Source organism: Alligator sinensis, unplaced genomic scaffold (assembly GCF_000455745.1).
Source record: "Alligator sinensis unplaced genomic scaffold, ASM45574v1 scaffold505_1, whole genome shotgun sequence".
Taxonomy (NCBI): Eukaryota; Metazoa; Chordata; order Crocodylia; family Alligatoridae; genus Alligator; species Alligator sinensis.
Genome location: NW_005841940.1, coordinates 3164447 through 3180769, shown reverse-complemented (window position 1 = coordinate 3180769; position 16323 = coordinate 3164447). Strand labels below are relative to the sequence as shown.

Sequence of the window (16323 nt, the reverse complement as noted above, 5' to 3'; positions counted from 1 at the left end):
TACAGAACAGAAGTCTGGCACACATAGACTATGTTTAAAATGGAGGAAACTGGTCTTAGATTTGCAACCCCTGCAAAGGGCGAATGTGTGTTCTGCTCACTACCAATCTACATTAAGCCACTTAGAGAAAATAGCATAACTTAAATTGATTCTGCCTCGACCTTTTTGAGTGTCTGTACATAGCCCGTGAGGCTCTCATTTAACCATAAACAGATATTACCCTCCTGTGGTGGCTCAGGGGATTTATGCTTCTGCATCTGAGAAAACCACTGTGACCAGAGGAAGTTGTCTCATTCACTAAAATGTTAATACAAACGTAGAGGCAGAATTCAGGCTTTTTAGGTTATAATTGCTGAAAAATGTGTGTCTTTTATGGGGTGTGTGTGAATTAGTTGTTCATGAGGACGCTGATATCAGTGTGCGCTACATGTGATTATAGCTCATGATTTCCTTCGATTTTAATGTCGGAGGTTGAGACGATTTTATGAATATAGTCTCTTCTCTTAAATTAACTGTCCTTTGTTCCTGGTCCTAGGATAAGTTATGTAGGTCTATGATATCCCTAATCAACACTCCTGTTTTACAAGCATGCTGCCCACCATATCGAGGCTTGTAATAGCCCCTAAGAGGATGCTTGGCAAGATGCGGTGTCTCCATCATCTCTGCCTGTTTCACCATCGCTGATGCTCAGTCTGAAAGCAAGCGGGCTTGGCCATAACATGGGTTTTTGCATCCAGACTCTCAACATACCCAAACCCGCCCCTAACACACGGACCTGAAAACATTTCAAACCCAAAGTTGAGACCTATCGGCCTGCATATACAGTGACCAAGAGTCTGCAAGGGGGTGACGCCAGAAACATGTTGTCTAAAAGGTTCCAGGGGACCAGACTATGAATACCTCACGGCTTGCCTGGCAACCATCTCTATGGAGACAGTTTGCAGCAGAAAATGTTGCATCTAGGGTAATATTTCAATTCAGATCTCTTCCAATTGTGTGTTGCCGTGACAACAGCACCACAGTAACAGCAAGACACTGACTAGGCCCATGGGAGGGGTGGTGAGGGGCCACTAGCATTTCAGTAGGAAAAAATTGCGACAAGAGGAATAAATCAGTGAACAGATGGAATGAAAAAGAGCCTGACAAGAAGTCCTAATTAACCAGATCTGTGTGCAGGAACTCCTCCATCCTAATCTGTGCTCCCCCATGGGACCCCTAAGTGGCCACTGGCCAGTAACTCTGTGCCTCAGCATCACTTCAGCAAAATGGGAGTGATGACACTTTGCCGATGGACTGCACAGGCGGTTGGGAAGAAGTTTGCATTTGATGATGGTGGGATATTCCTTGGGAGATGCAACCTGCTATGTATTTGGCAATGATTGCCATTTTAAATGGAGGGGGGAAATATTAACCTGACACACTAACTACCAATCTGTAGTCATCTTGCTTTGCCAGATTTACCCTCCCTGCCATTCAAATATCCAATGTGCCCAGCTTACAGTACAAGTTTCTAGCTCAAATACAGCATGCTCCATGCACAAATCTCTAAGCAGTTTACACCGGATGTGAGTATGAATATCCTCATTGGGCATATAAAGACACTGAGGTACCAAGTGATTTGCCCAAGGTTACCCAGCATAACAGTAGCAGAGCTCAGAGTAGACCCCCACTAAGTTCTCATGCAGTGCAGTGTCTCTTGGACCTCCCTGCCCCACTGAACAAGCCTGCCCTCAGCACCAGGTCAGCTGCTCAGCCCCTTCTCTAATTGGTGAAGGAATTGCTGTTTCACTGGCCTTTACTGGCATCAGTAAACAAAGACAGTGGAGTCAGGAAGGCACTCGTGATATGCTGAGAAACCAGACATCCTTCTTCTGCACTCAGCCTGGGTCTGTGGCACTGCTGGCTTCCAGTGTCAGGTCACCTAGGCAGGAGCTGGAGCAGACAGGACAGTGCCGTGGTCTGCAAAGACCTAGGACTGATATATAGTGCTGACAGATCCAACATCGTGCTTATGAGAGCAGACACAAAGATGTGGTCTGCTTCCTTCATCTACCATCACATTGGACATCTTGCACTAACTTAGCATAGCAGGGTCCCTTTGACCCCAGGCAATAGCCCTGGCTGCTCATCCCTGAAACCAGCTGTGATGCTAAAATGATGGAACAAAATGCTTCGGCTTGTTCCTTTCAGCACAGACCTTGCTCCACCCCCTGCCCAGCTCCTTTGAGAGGCTTGGGAAGCCACAGGAGTTATTTCCCCGTTGCTGGGAAATCTGGTTGTTGAAGCCAATGAGGGCCTCAGCCAGGGGACTGCACACCCCTCCTCCTTACTGAATTGTACCCGTCTTAACAACAGGCTCTCTGTCATCAAGACTGCCAGCAAGTCTGTCCCAAAACAGTAGGTAGCCAGATCACTTCAACCTTAAATCAGTGAAGGGTTTGAGCTGCGGAGAAGAGCACAGATCCTGGCAAAGAGATCTGTGAAGAAGGTCTGGGCCATGTTCTTCACGGTGAGATATGGAGGTAAGTGAGGGGGACCCTGACTCTGTCTGTCTGGCTCAGTCTCTCAGCTGGCTTTTCTTGCCATGTACTGTGCAGTTCTCTTACCACCTTACAGCACTTCCACTGTTCGGCCTTCTCCTAGCAGGGGAGATCGCTCTTTGGAAGATAGTGTGTCTCCTGGGCAGGGAATAGGAGTCAGCAGACCCCTGGCTATGTGCGTGAGCTCTCTGCATTTCAGTTTCCCCAGCTGTGAAAGGGAGAGGCTATTTAACCTCCTTTGTAAAAAACCTAGAGATATAACAGAAACAAAAACTACTGTATCAGATCTAAAAATTAGCTAATAGCTAATATCATTTGTAGAGCTAGACCTGAGACAAGACAATGGGTGGGGCTGTTACTGGGGTCTATTGCAATCATTCCCACCTGTTCATTAAAGACCTTTCCTCCCATCCTTCTGAGACAGTGCTCGTTGCAGACTCTGTTCTGTGTTTTCAGGCTGTGGAGCATTTGGAAGTGATTGAACAAAAACACTATATGAAAACCACAGTCTTATGCTTTTCACTATCCCTATTCAATCGAGGAGGGTGAAGGGATCTCTGCTATTGAACGTGTGAGCCTGGACCTTCAGAAAAGTGGCCATGTAGAACAGGCAACTGTTTGCAATAGCTTTGTGAGTGTCATGTCTGATAACTTCTACAGTAACACCTTGGTCTTCTTTCCCCCCTTCATACCTCTAAAACTCCAGACAAGGGAGGTTTCTGTGAGCCAGAACCCAAAACTCTGAGCTCCAGCAGCCAGGTGACTGCACCTCCTGCCCGTAGTGCAGTCTGTCCTGAATAGCTGGCATGGTGTGGGAATGGCTACCTTTAGAAAGTGATATTTAATGATGGTTAAGATAGTGTAATGTTTTGAAGGCTTTTAAAATGAAGGGCTGACACGCTCTGCTGTGCGCCTGGGATATCCTGAGCAGGTATTATACAAGCACTGCCACCGCACTCTTTGGTAACTTGACCCACAAGTCAAGGATCCAGAGTCCACAAACTGTAATACAGTTCATTGGAAGTAATAGTAAGAGACAATTTTCCACTGTAGAGAGCTACTACAGACTGCCCCAGCTAGCTAGGCTACACTGTAGGGGCTCCCCCAAATATCTTCTAGATTAAGGAAATGTACTAATTTGCAGCTCTGCTATTCAAACTCTTTAAGCCCTCAGTTATCTCTGCCAAAGAGTCCTAAACTGTGGCTCCTTCTGCCCTCCTATTTCTTGGCCCCCTCCTCAGAGAACTACTAGTGTTACTGCCCCTGAAATTCATGTACCTGAGCCTTTCCCATCACACTAAATAAGATGATATTTGCCTACAAGACAATATATCCACTGGTGATTAAGCAGAGGCTCCCAAACTCATTTCATCTGTGCTTGAAATAAGTTTGCAGAAAAGGAGGATCAGAGACCTGAATTTCCTTCTTTATTTTTCCCTTTTTTTAAAATAAATTTCAAAAGAATATATAGGCCTCTTAGGAAGCAGCAAACCTGCTGCCAAAGCCACCAAAATACTTTGGATGCATTCCAGTTTGGAGTGTTTTTGAGCTCCAAGGACAAAGGAAGGAGAAGCACATGTCTGTAGCTCCCAGTCCAGCTAGTGCATTCCTTTGTGCTGTAAAATGACCCTCCCTTGTGTTTGCCCAATCCCCCAATTCAGCAGACAATGTCTCTCTCTCCTTTATACTTGAACTACCAGCTGTTGCTCTATGCTCAGCTGAACAGCTCCCTGGGCTTGGGGCAACTGTCTGCCTGTTTCAACTCCCTTTCCCTTCTTCACAGCTGATTGCCAAGCAATTTTCAATTTGCACTGCCGGATCCTGAACCTCACCGCGCACCTGAAGAGGAAGTGCCAGTGCAGGCCAGAAGGTACCAGGCCTACCTCCTCCAACACAGAAGCAGAGGGCACCTGCTGAGGGGCAGCCTTCACTGCTCTTAGAGGAGCAGGCAGAAGAGTGAAAGATGAGTCAAAAGGGGATTAAAGAAGTAGCAAAAAAGGGAGCAGCTGAGGTCATTCCATCCTGTCACTTGAAGAGGCCTCTCCCTCAAAGCCCCATCCATCTTGAACCCACTCTAAGGATAACACCCTGTGTTGTCCCAAGTCCTTTACTAACCAATAGACAAACTAGACAGTAATGACTTGCTGGGCTTTTTAATCTTTTAAAATAAAAATGTTGACATGGCATGTGCTGGTGTAAGCATCCCATGCAAGAAGTAGAAACTAAATTCCACCTTTCTCAGGCAAGTGACTCACAGGGGACACAATCTGAGCAGCTCTGTGAAACAGAAGCAGCCCCAGGCCACGGTTGTTTGCTGCATAGATAAAGTGTTGAATTAAATCTGTATAAATTTTACACCTGCAGGTACATGGAAGTTCCTTGATTCAGTCTGGGTAAATCTGATATTATTTATTAGACCAACTAAATAGTTGGACATTTTCTTCTTAGCAAGCTTTCCAGTTTAAAAACCCTTCATCAGGCTGAGGAAGCACCTGCAGTTGGTGTGTGCTTTTCCTGGATGGAATGAATAGTAAAGAAGCCAGAGCCTGGTAGGCATGCAAGGAAGCCAGAAGACCAACACGGCTACACCCTTGATTTAGTCTCTCTCTCTCCAGATTGCATTGACCTTCTGGATGAAGCAGGGATCCTGATGAACCTGAGTGAGGTGGAAAATCCTGCATCTGAACTGGCCAGTAAATACCTCCAGGAAAGGCAGTGCTATATCCTCATCAGAGTAATCCGTAAGTTAGGGGTTTGCAAAGCTTTGGTCTGCAATTTGATTCGGAGAAGATTCGGCCCGATTTGAAGGCCGAATCTCCATCGAATCAGGAGAAGAAGAAAGAAAACCTCTGAATCGATTCAAAAAGATTCAGAGTTTCGGAAGGCAAGTTTTGAGGCGAAAAGAAACTGAGAAGAGGTCTTTCCCTGAGTCCCCATCCAATCACAGTGCTCTGGGGGTGGGACGTAGAAACAGCGTACAAGCCTCTGTCTGCAGGCTTTCTGTGCCTTTTGTGAGCTGCTTCTGCTCGAGCAACAGCGGCTAGAAAAAAGACTGGGCTGGCTTTGCGTTCCTCCCACCTACCTCGCTGGCTTGGCTTCCTACCTAATCAGTCTCCTGCTACTTTCTGCTCTTGGAAAGGATTGGATATAGCTTACGAACTAGAATCCCTGTACTTATCCCTATCCAATCCATTTCTTTCAATTTATATTTGTTCTTGGTTTTTTTCCCCACGCTTTCTAAAAAGAAAGCTATGTTTTCTCTGACAGTTAAATCCCTGCACCTACCTCCTTGAAACTTGGCAGGCCTCATGCCCTCAGAAGGGGCTACCATCCTTGCAATTTTTATCCAAATCAGCCAGAAATGACAAAGTTATAGGTATTTCAGCGGTTCCCCATTATAGTCTATGGCCGAATCGACAAATCTCTCCGAATCAGCACCGAATTTTCCGAAGCTGATTCGGCCAAATTGATTCAGGACAGTGATCCAAATCGAATCACTGTCAGCCGAATCCAAATCTGAATCAAATACTTCCATATTTGCACAGGCCTACTGTAAGTCACTAACCAAGCCCCTCTGCAGCAATGCCGCTGTGCCTCCATTCAGGCAACATGCCCCTATTAAGAAGGGATCTCCATCCCTTTATTCCATGGGATTTGGGTTCATGAACGAAGTTAAACCACAGAAATCATCCCAGTAAGGAATTCCCAAGGGACAGAAGGTACAAGGAAAAAAAATCTTGAGTCCAGTCAGCAAAGTTTAATGCAGGGAGATAAGAGTCCCATGTAGCAGGTACATCTCATGACTTACCAAACTGGAGACCAGATGCCACAGTTTAAACATTACATACTGAGATGACAGCACTTCCTTGGAGTTATTTAGTGCATGTCTCAGTTAATGAGTCTTTAATCCCATCTCTGTCTTTCTGATGAGAAACAGGCTAATTTGATTATCCCAACTTATTGGCAGGAGGAGATCATTCTGAACCTATCTACTATGAATCCTTGCTGGAAAACCTGGGAAAATACCACCCTGAGCTACCAGGTAAGAACTGGGATAACAGGAATGGGAGCCTAGAGACCCAAAGAGGGAGACTTAGAACATCAGCTTCTTTCAAGAAAGTCGCTGTCCCTCTGTCTTGGCCATCATACCACTTTTTGCCTTTCACAAAGCTTTTGCAAAATTTGCTCTTAACTTTGTTTAGTGCAGCTTTTCAGCATCTGATCTGGGTAGAAGTGGCTATTATTCTGGATAATAAAACAAGAATTCCAGTGAAAGAGAGAGCAGGGACTGAAGAGCCAAAATGCATCTAGTGTAAATCAGAAAGTATTTCCTATCCATAATGATACTATATTGATTACTGTAGACAATCATGTACTACCTGCAGGTGGATAAGTCATGAAGCCCACTGCATGTGTGGGATAACGGAGAAGAAAGGAGGAAATGTTTTATGCCAAAATAGAGGAGGAGAAAGGGTCAAAAGTGAGATTAGAAAACTCAGGAACTTCTGCCTTCATACCTTGCCCTTAGGCTCTTAGGCTACAGGCAGTGGGTGAGGGCTAGCTGGCAGAATCCTTGGTTTGTGGAGAGGAGAACGAAAAGGAAGTAATGCAGGTGTTTCCTGGTCTGCTTCACAGAACGACTGCACAAGTTGTCAGTGAACCCTCAGCTGAAAGACAGCGGGAGGAAGAGTTCTATACAGAGAAAGATTCGACCCCTCAAGGAACCCCTTGTGGCCTCCCCAGCCAGGTTCAGAAGCACCCCACAGAGTAAGAAGGGCTCTGCTGTACCAGGGACACACAGATAAGCTATGTTCCCTGCAGGAACAAGGGCTGGGGCAGTCTCATCGCATTTGGAAGAGACCCTATGCAGGAAGAAAGTGAAGTACTGTTGGTGAGCAGAGTCAGCCTGCAGAGTTAGAGGTGAAAGCTCATCAGCCCCACACGACATCCTCATCACAGCTAGAAACACCTTGGAACCTCCTTAAAGTGTCCAGCATCACACTGTCCTCTGAACCACTGAACTTTGAGCCTCAACTGCCATCCAGTGGAACAGAAGCTAATACTAAGAAAAAAAAAAAAGATTTAGTATTATGATGGAGCAGGTTCCTTCTGCAAGAAGGGGCCACATCTATAGCCTTTGCTACAGAATGCACTGAAACAAGAGACATTTAATCTGAAATGAAGCATGTTTTACAAAGAGTAGCATATTTTAACTATCCCCAGTAAAAAGAGATAAAGGTTTTCTGATCTGTGAGAGTACATAGAACTGATGTATACTAAACCAACATATTTCTCTTGTAATCTGAAACCCGGCTCTTCTCTTTCAAATCAGAGCAATTCAAACTCTTAAAATGCAATGTTTGGTGCCAACTCCATTGTTTTACTTTGCTGCTGTCACAAGTAAACATCTAAGAGAGAGCAAAATTCTTGCTTGGCCAATCTCATTTCCTTCTACGACCAGGTGACCTATCACCTGGACAAGGGAGAAGAGATTGATGTCATATATCTTGACTCAAAAAAAGCCTTCGATCTGGTATCCCATGATCACCTCTTGGAGAAACTGGCCAATTGTCGCCTTGGGTCCTCCACGATCCACTGGCTGGAAAATTGGCTCCGTGGTCGGACCCAGAGGGTAGTAATTGATGGAAGTCACTCATCATGGTGTCCTGTGACCAGCGGGGTCCCCCAAGGCTCTGTCCTTGGACCCATACTGTTCAACATCTTCATTAATGATGTGGACACTGGAGTCAGAAGCGGACTGGCCAAGTTCGCCGATGACACCAAACTTTGGGGCAAAGCATCCACACCAGAAGACAGGCAGGTGATCCAGGCTGACCTGGACGAAGAAAGAGACTTGGGGGTCATCATTGACCACAAGATGAACATGAGCCTGCAATGCGATGCGGCGGCTAGTAAAGCGACCAAAACGCTGGCTTGCATCCATAGATGCTTCTCAAGTAAGTCCCGGGACGTCGTTCGTCCCCTGTACTCGGCCTTAGTGAGGCCACAGCTGGAGTACTGCTTCCAGTTTTGGGCTCCACAATTCAAAAAGGATGTGGAGAAGCTTGAGAGAGTCCAGAGAAGAGCCACGCGCATGATCAGAGGTCAGGGAAGCAGACCCTACGATGACAGGCTGAGAGCCCTGGGGCTCTTTAGCCTGGAAAAGCGCAGGCTCAGGGGTGACCTGATGGCCACCTATAAGTTTATCAGGGGTGACCACCAGTATCTGGGGGAACGTTTGTTCACCAGAGCACCCCAAGGGATGATGACTAGGTCGAATGGTCATAAACTCCTACAAGACCGTTTCAGGCTGGACATAAGGAAGAATTTCTTTACTGTCCGAGCCCCAAAGGTCCAGAACAGCCTGCCACCGGAGGTGGTTCAAGCGCCTTCATTGAACACCTTCAAGAGCAAACTGGATGCTTATCTTGCTGGGATCCTATGACCCCAGCTGACTTCCTGCCCTTTGGGCAGGGGGCTGGACTCGATGATCTTCCGAGGTCCCTTCCAGCCCTAATGTCTATGAAATCTATGAAAATTGATTATGGGGTCGGGGGGGCGGCTCTCCCAATTAATCCAAAGTATCATTTACATTCTAGTAAAAAATATATATATACACATCTTATTTCTTGACGATGCACAATATAGGAGACACTCCACCTGACTTTTGAACTCAACTGCAAGACACGTTCTCTCTCTCTATTGCAAGGTCCCATGAACTGAGCAAGTTGGATCCAAAAAAAGGAAACTCAATGTCTTTTTTGCACAGCATATTAGTATTATGACCAGCCTTTGCAGAAAGGCTCTCAACATCTCCAACACCAGTCAGGAACAGGTTGCCATTGTATAGCTGTGATCAAGATCAGGGGTGACCACCAGCACAGGGGTGACCACCAGCATCTGGGGGAACGTTTGTTCACCAGAGCGCCCCAAGGGATGACGAGGTCGAATGGTCACAAATTACTTCAAGATCGTTTCAGGCTGGACATAAGGAAGAATTTCTTTACTGTCTGAGCCCCCAAGGTCTGGAACAGCCTGCCACCGGAGGTGGTTCAAGCGCCTTCATTAAACACCTTCAAGAGCAAACTGGATGCTTATCTTGCTGGGATCCTATGACCCCAGCTGACTTCCTGCCCTTTGGGCAGGGGGCTGGACTCGATGATCTTCCGAGGTCCCTTCCAGCCCTGATGTCTATGAAATCTATGAAAGATTATAATAAACCAGACCAACAGCAACTGATTAAGCACAGCAGTGTCTAAAAAAAATATTTTCCAGACTAACAAAACAAAACCCATTTTATAGAATCCTACATCTATCCACAATACAACAAAATTTGTCAAGAGAATTTGCCATATGTAATTTGACTCAGGAGGAAAGTTTCTTTCACAGATGGTCTAGTCCACATATAAACTGTTAGTCCAATTTTGATCTAGTTCATACTGGAAAAATTTGGCATAGCTCTGACACTTACTTACCTGAAATTAACACAGCTGAAGCCAAGATCAGAATCTCTCTCTGGTTGTACACACTGCCTTTTGCGACTAGCTTTTCCTTAGCCGTCTTTGCCTGGACATAGCACAAGACAACCTGGCTCTAAGCCAGAGGCAGGCAATTATTTTGGGTGGAAGGCCACTTACTGAGTTTTGGCAAGCCACAGGGCCACATGACAGGCAGGCAGGGGCAGATAAATATTAATTTTCTAAATTTTTAGGGGCCCTGCGGGCCAGATGCAATGGCCTGGCAGGCCACATCCAGCCCTCATTTTGCCCACCCCATGCTCTAGCCCATACACAGTCCAGGAGACACCAACTACTGCCAAACATTAACATCATGAAAATTTGAAGAGATCTACAATACCCACTTCCTTCTAGGCAAAATTCATGTTTTTCCTAGAAGGGGAGAGGCAGAGGGGGAAGGTGGAAGAGTTTCAGTGCCTTCCTCACGAACACAAACAAGAAATAGGAAGAGACACTGTTGTCTAATATTGACCAGAAGCAGTTGAGAGCTGTGGCAACTACAGCCTGAATTTAAATGGACCTTTTGCTTCCATAAAGAAAAAAATATTTTGTTTTTATTCTTTGCCTGCTGTGCTGCTAGCAAGAGATCTCCAGCTGACCCCTCTGGCTGTTACCTCCGTGTTAGCTTTGATTGTGCAAGGTAACCAATTATTACAAAGCCAACAAAGTATTGGTGTTGGTCTTCTGCTAAAGTCAGGGCTTTGCACAATGTTTCCAGCTTGTCTAATGTATTTCATTAAGTTGCAAATGAGGCCTCTCATCCCTGATGTAAGGATGAAGCTGCAGATGATACCAGTGAACTTAATCCAGTGCTAATGACTTTCAGCATGTTACATAAGCCAGTAAGATATAAAATAAGAACAGACTGCTGTATTACAAGTCATGCACCGAGTAGGTCATTTTCTTTTCCATACCGTGTGTCCCCTCTTCATGTCTGTGTGCTGAGAGGACAGAGATTTACAAGAATCCAGGTTGCTGGAGCACTTGCAGGGCAAGGTTATCATCAGGATTCTCTCTGCTCTAGCCTTCCAAGCCAACAATAGTACAATAGGGACAGTCTATGCACCCAGGGAAGCCTAGGCCTAGCCTTGGCTTGGTTTTGCTGAGTCACTCAGGCAAAGTTAATTTCCAAGTTACAGTTCATGTGCTGTGGTTGCAAGGGTGCAAGAATCAAGGGAAATTTCTATCCCATATAAGCAGAGGTGAGACTTGGGGTAAAAAGCAGCTTGGGTAACTTAATTGAGCAACCCTTCCCCTTACATAAGTGAAGCTAAAGTTGAAATAAAAAGAAAAAAACACATACAAACTAGTTACAGATTAAAATAAATGCATCCCTTTTATTTTCATATCTGCATTCCAAAAGTCCCACAGAATGCCAATCATTGTTCTCCTTTTCTACTAGTCTAGAAGCAAACTAATACTAAGAGTTCCTCTGACAGGCCAGACAAGCACTTCTTTCCATCCCCTCTGGTTCATGGCTCTACTGCAGCTTCTTGTTTTCCCTTCATTAGAGCTGGATTTCTTCACAAGAGGGAAGCAACGCCTACAAGTGGGAGAAGGTTAAAACAAGACAAAAATCAGAGTTCAGCATTAGGAAGAACAGAACTAGTTCCTCATGGCTGGCAGAAACATGCAAGCACATAGTACTATTCTGACTGTGCGTCACCAATTATTTTATTTTAATACATGGCTCCAGGACAGGGAAATCTCCCTTTGGCAAATGAATAAGGGACAAAAGGAAGTGGCTGGCATGTTTGGACGAAGCAGTAGGCTCTCCAAAGGAGCCATGTAGTTGGGAATCCTGTCCCTGGAGAGGTTCCCCAAGGGCACCATTTACATCAGTCATTGCATTCACCACAGATCAGAATCGGGGCATCCCACCTGCCCTCTCCAAAATCCCTGATCCCGTAAGAGAAGATTATGCTGTGGGAACAGCAGAGGCGCTAGACTTCTAGGGCACTATGGAAGGGAGAGAAACAGCAGCCTCTTCCAGATCTGTACTGTCACCTTTCTTCAGAGCAACAACAGGCAGGCTGCTGTTCCAAGCTTCCCTGCCCCTCCTAAACAGGGGACCCTGCTGCCTCTAAACACTTCTTTCCAGTCATCTTGACACCCCAAGGCCAAGCCTGGAATAACACTCACCACTGTTATATTTGCATTGCTTAAGTGCCTCATTGAAGCCCTCACACAGGGTCAGGTCAGTCTGATTGGTAGCACATTCCAGGAACTGCTTCATCTCATAGTGGCAAGGTCCATACTGCGGCTGCTGGTATACAGGCTGTCGTGTCTCCTATGAACACCAGGAAGAAAGGCACCCCATCATTTTAGGGAGTTGAACCACCAAGACAACAAGCAAACATATTCTGCTTGTATTTTCTCTATTTGCTTGCCAAAAGCATGCATGAACTCTGAACTGAGACTCGTCTTGCATGGTTTTCAGAGTTATGGTCCTAAACTGCATCAGTGTAAAAATCAAACAAAAGGTAACACCTACAACAAATGTTTCCCCATACCATAGTCACTGTCCTTTCTATACAAGCTGTTCTGACAACATATCCTTTGTATAGGAACACCAATACTGAGCAATTTAAGTTACCTACAGCTCAGAGCCCTACAATGCCAGCTCTACCATGAAGTTGAGTCACACCGAGTTCCTGTGGAACAGTTGGAATTTTAAAGCTACTTGACTTTGGTCCTGCAGCTTGCATCTAACTGGGCCAGGAACTGCTGTTTATTTGTTCAATTTCAAGGGCAAGTGGGCCATAATCCCTATTTGCAACACTTAATTGCTACAAGAGAAAGGCATTGTTAAAGGCTCCGGAGAGGTCAAATATATGTCATCGCCTCCTTGCTTCACAGAGAAAATTAGGCATCAACATCTCCAACAACAGCCATCATGGGCCACTGAGGAAATAGCTGAATAGGACTGATACATCCTTAAGAGTATGCAGCATTGCAGGTAAAGTCTTTTAAAAGGTGATTCCAAGGTTACATATACAGCAACAGGATCACAGCCTGCCTGCCCAGCACTTTAAGATTTAGCTAATCTTCAGGACACATTCTGCTTTATCTAATAGTCATACACCAAGCTGCACTGTGTTAATGATTTCTATTCTACGTGACCCATAGAAGAGATTCCTTCTAAGCTAAAAGAAACCAAGTCCTTGTGTGTTTCCATCTCCACAAGGTCTGTATACACCTCAACACACCAGCAAGATGTCAGTATTACCACAGCTTCCATTTCATACATGGCACAATAGAGGCAGAACAGCTCAATGCCGCCAGAAAGAGCATTGCCGAGGCCAGGATTAGAATCAGAGCTCTTGCCTTCCGGTTTGGACTTGAGGCCAATTCAAGAAAATATGGGGTACTGCAGTCATTTGTTTGCCCTTCCTCAAAGCTGCAAGGGCCAAAATCTAGCATATTCCAGTCCCACAAGTGTAGGAACCTGAGAAGAGAGAACATGCCTGGGACTCTGTGGGCTTAGGATGGTTATTTGCTTCAATTAAGCAGCAGCTGGAGAATCTCTGTTAAACCTAATGAAAAGGGAAACTGATCTTGTACCCCAGCCAAGCCAAGGGTCACCTTGTCCAGCTATAAGGAACAGAAAACACAAGCTAGTTTCAACTGCTTTTTAAAGCCAAGTTCAACTTTCAGAATTGGAAAGTTAGTTTCAAGATACCTACACTTGCTTGTTTCAGACTTAGAAAAAATTAAAGTCATTTCTACTATAGAACAAAGGCATCACGTTAAGTTGCAAGCAGCACTCTGCTAGAGTTCAGGAGATCCCCGTTTCAAGTCCAGCAATGTTGCAGGGGAGGTGTTTGTAGGACTTAAGGCACGCTGTATTTTCCTTCCCCACCAAGGGTACTTTATATCATGTGCTCTCTCGCTAGGCTTACCCTGGTACGTACAGAAACACTACACACACCCCACAATTAGAAGAGTCCTGACCATCAACAGGTCTTGAGGTGGGCCTTGGTTTCACTTTTGGGGTCTTAAAAACCTGCCCCAGCCTCAGACAACCACCCCTGCCTCCTAGACCCCCCCCAAATCCCTAAAGATAATTTTCTAAGGAACATCAAAGCAGCCTTACCTGGGTGGTACTAGCTGGTTTTGCTGGCTCAGAGCTATCTCCACTGAATGCCCCGGTGAGAGCACTGCCAACCACGTGGCCCACCGCGGACCCTACAGCAACCCCCGCAGCAGTGGTAGCCATCTGGGCCATCAAGCCAGGCTGCTGAGGCTGGGCCGGGGCCCCAACAGCTGAAGGTGGGGCATGAGCGGGTGGCTGAGCAGAGGGAGCCGCGCTGTCGAGTACAAGAGAAAGAGAGGGTGGGAAGAAAGAGGTTGACAATTAAAAAAGTAAGACCGTCACATGAGACACAGCTGCCAGGGGAGCTCCGCAACCCACGAGCCGGCCCTCCCACCGCGCCCCGAGGCCCGCTCCACGCAGGGCGAGACCGAGAGCTGCTGCGAGACGCATCCGGACAGAGCCACAGCCAGGTCAGCAGCTGGCGGAGCAAGGACCCAGCCGGCCGAGCAGGTGACAGCACACATCCATCCCGCGCGTCGTCATTACGCCTCGAGAGCTGCCAGCCCAGGAAGCCAGGCACGCATCCCGTCGCGGGCCCACGAGCAACGCAGCTTTCGCAAGTGGCCCCGGAGGGGACAGGACAGGGCGGCCTTCCCACTTCCAACCGACGCTCCGGGGCGGAGGCGCACACGGCGGGCGGGCGGGCACCCAGGGGACACAACGGGGCGCATTCAAGGGGTAATGCCCCCGCCCCCCTGGAGCAGCCGCTGGGGGGCCAGGGCGGGGGCAGGGCAGGACACAGCCCCACAGGCACGGGCAAGCCCCACGCGTGCCCCTCGCCCCTACCTGGGTGCGGCCGACCGGGCCGCGGCCCTGCTCCTGCTGCCCCTCGGCATGGCTGAGCCGCGGCGTCCGACTCTCCTTGAGCGCACCGACTGTCACTCCCTCACGTGGCGCGCGGCTGGCCCGCACTGGGCATGCGCAGCGTGTGCACGCCTGCTCAGTCCCAGCTGCGGACGCCGCTGCCTTCAGCGCTGCCAGCAGTTGGCGGCCTCTCTGCGCAGGCGCGGCGCTGCCCTGTGTCCGCTGCCGCTGGTGTTTGACCTTCGAGCACCTTCCGGAAGCCGCGCCGGGCTCTGCCTGTTGCTACGGGAGACGGGCCCCGCCCCCCTGCCCAGTCCCGCGCGGGGAGCAACGGAGTGGTTGTGTCCGTGCCCTGGTGCGCGCGGAGCGGGGCGGGGCGGGGCGCGGACACGGCTGGGCCCTCCGTCAGCTCCCCCCCTTACTTGTAATCTCCATCTTGTCATTAAATTGGGGGGGGGTCTGTGTGTGGCAGGGGCCTGTGCAGAGAGTGAGAGTAGAGTGCGTGCACCTGTGTGTGTGTGTGTGCAGGGGGGGAGGGGAGGTTGTGGCCGTGTGGATCTAAGGACATGGGAAGACGAGGTTATTTGGGTAAATCCAGTATCTTTTATTAGACCAACTAAATACAGGCAGCCCTCGACTTACCACGTTTCGAGTTGCAACCTTTGACACTTACAAGGTTTATAAAATGACACCCTGTTTCAACTTTCTGATGTCAGTTTCGACTTTACAAGGCTTGCTTGGACGCTTTCTTTAAGAAAACAGACAAGACTCCAGCCAACAACCCTTCAGAAAGTCCAACCAGGAGCCCTTCAGAAAGTCCAGTCAAGTCACCTCAAAGAAGTCCTTCCAAATCAATATGATTGCTATTTACAATATAAATACTTTAATGTAGCTATATTACTCATCTGTAATTGATTGAGTACAAAGTTCTGGGTTATTTTTGGTGAAAATAGGGTATCAGGCCTTGGTTCAGGAACCAACCCCCCCATTTATAACATTGTTTCTTATGGGAAAATCGGTTTCGAGTTGCAACGTTTCAACTTAAGACTCGGTTCTCAGGAACCAATTGTGTCGTAAGTCTTGTCATATTGAATGAAATAGTTTGAATGTTTGTAAAGGTTGCCCATTAGCCAGTTTCAGGAAGAAGATAGGATTTATCTCCTTATCTAGCTCATTGTTTCGGAGCTACGTGCGAAATGTCTTGACTTCACTTAAAGTCTTAATTTAAATTGTATCTTTAGAAGTTTTTTACAAAGAAAGCAAATATCCTGAATTCCGAGACATCAAAGCCTAAGGCCTTTTAACCAAATTGCTAAGAAAAGGGTATTTACAGTGATATGGAAGTCTCCCCAAGAATAATTTAAAA

At 47.0% G+C, this 16323-nt stretch overlaps 2 protein-coding genes across 2 annotated transcripts; one reads left to right on the top strand and one right to left on the bottom strand.

Annotated features, from left to right (window-relative positions):
* The first annotated feature begins 2452 nt into the window (after positions 1–2452).
* Positions 2453–7477, top strand: CUNH22orf15 (chromosome unknown C22orf15 homolog). The gene is made up of 5 exons (XM_006019900.3): positions 2453–2522; positions 4324–4410; positions 5156–5281; positions 6508–6582; positions 7176–7477. The coding sequence occupies exons 1-5, from the start codon at positions 2498–2500 to the stop codon at positions 7343–7345; spliced, it is 483 nt and encodes a 160-aa protein (XP_006019962.1). The 5' UTR covers positions 2453–2497; the 3' UTR covers positions 7346–7477.
* Positions 7478–11367: 3890 nt separating this feature from the next.
* CHCHD10 (coiled-coil-helix-coiled-coil-helix domain containing 10) lies at positions 11368–15097 on the bottom strand. The gene is made up of 4 exons (XM_006019899.3): positions 14940–15097; positions 14154–14367; positions 12200–12347; positions 11368–11600 (listed from the first exon to the last, which is right to left on the bottom strand). Exons 1-4 carry the CDS (start codon positions 14987–14989, stop codon positions 11581–11583), a joined length of 432 nt encoding a protein of 143 aa, XP_006019961.1. The 5' UTR covers positions 14990–15097; the 3' UTR covers positions 11368–11580.
* Positions 15098–16323: the final 1226 nt, after the last annotated feature.

What these genes read in the sequence shown, in the direction of transcription:
- CUNH22orf15 (XM_006019900.3), top strand. Translation starts at nt 2,498, where the DNA reads ATGTTCTTCACGGTGAGATATGGAG. An exon ending in CTTCACGGTGAGATATGGAG is followed by an intron (nt 2,523 to 4,323) that starts GTAAGTGAGGGG and finishes CCTTCTTCACAG; the next exon opens with CTGATTGCCAAGCAATTTTC. An exon ending in GTGCCAGTGCAGGCCAGAAG is followed by an intron (nt 4,411 to 5,155) that starts GTACCAGGCCTA and finishes CTCTCTCTCCAG; the next exon opens with ATTGCATTGACCTTCTGGAT.
- CHCHD10 (XM_006019899.3), bottom strand. Translation starts at nt 14,989, where the DNA reads ATGCCGAGGGGCAGCAGGAGCAGGGCCGCGGCCCGGTCGGCCGCACCC. An exon ending in GCCCGGTCGGCCGCACCCAG is followed by an intron (nt 14,368 to 14,939) that starts GTAGGGGCGAGG and finishes TGTACTCGACAG; the next exon opens with CGCGGCTCCCTCTGCTCAGC. An exon ending in AACCAGCTAGTACCACCCAG is followed by an intron (nt 12,348 to 14,153) that starts GTAAGGCTGCTT and finishes TGGTGTTCATAG; the next exon opens with GAGACACGACAGCCTGTATA.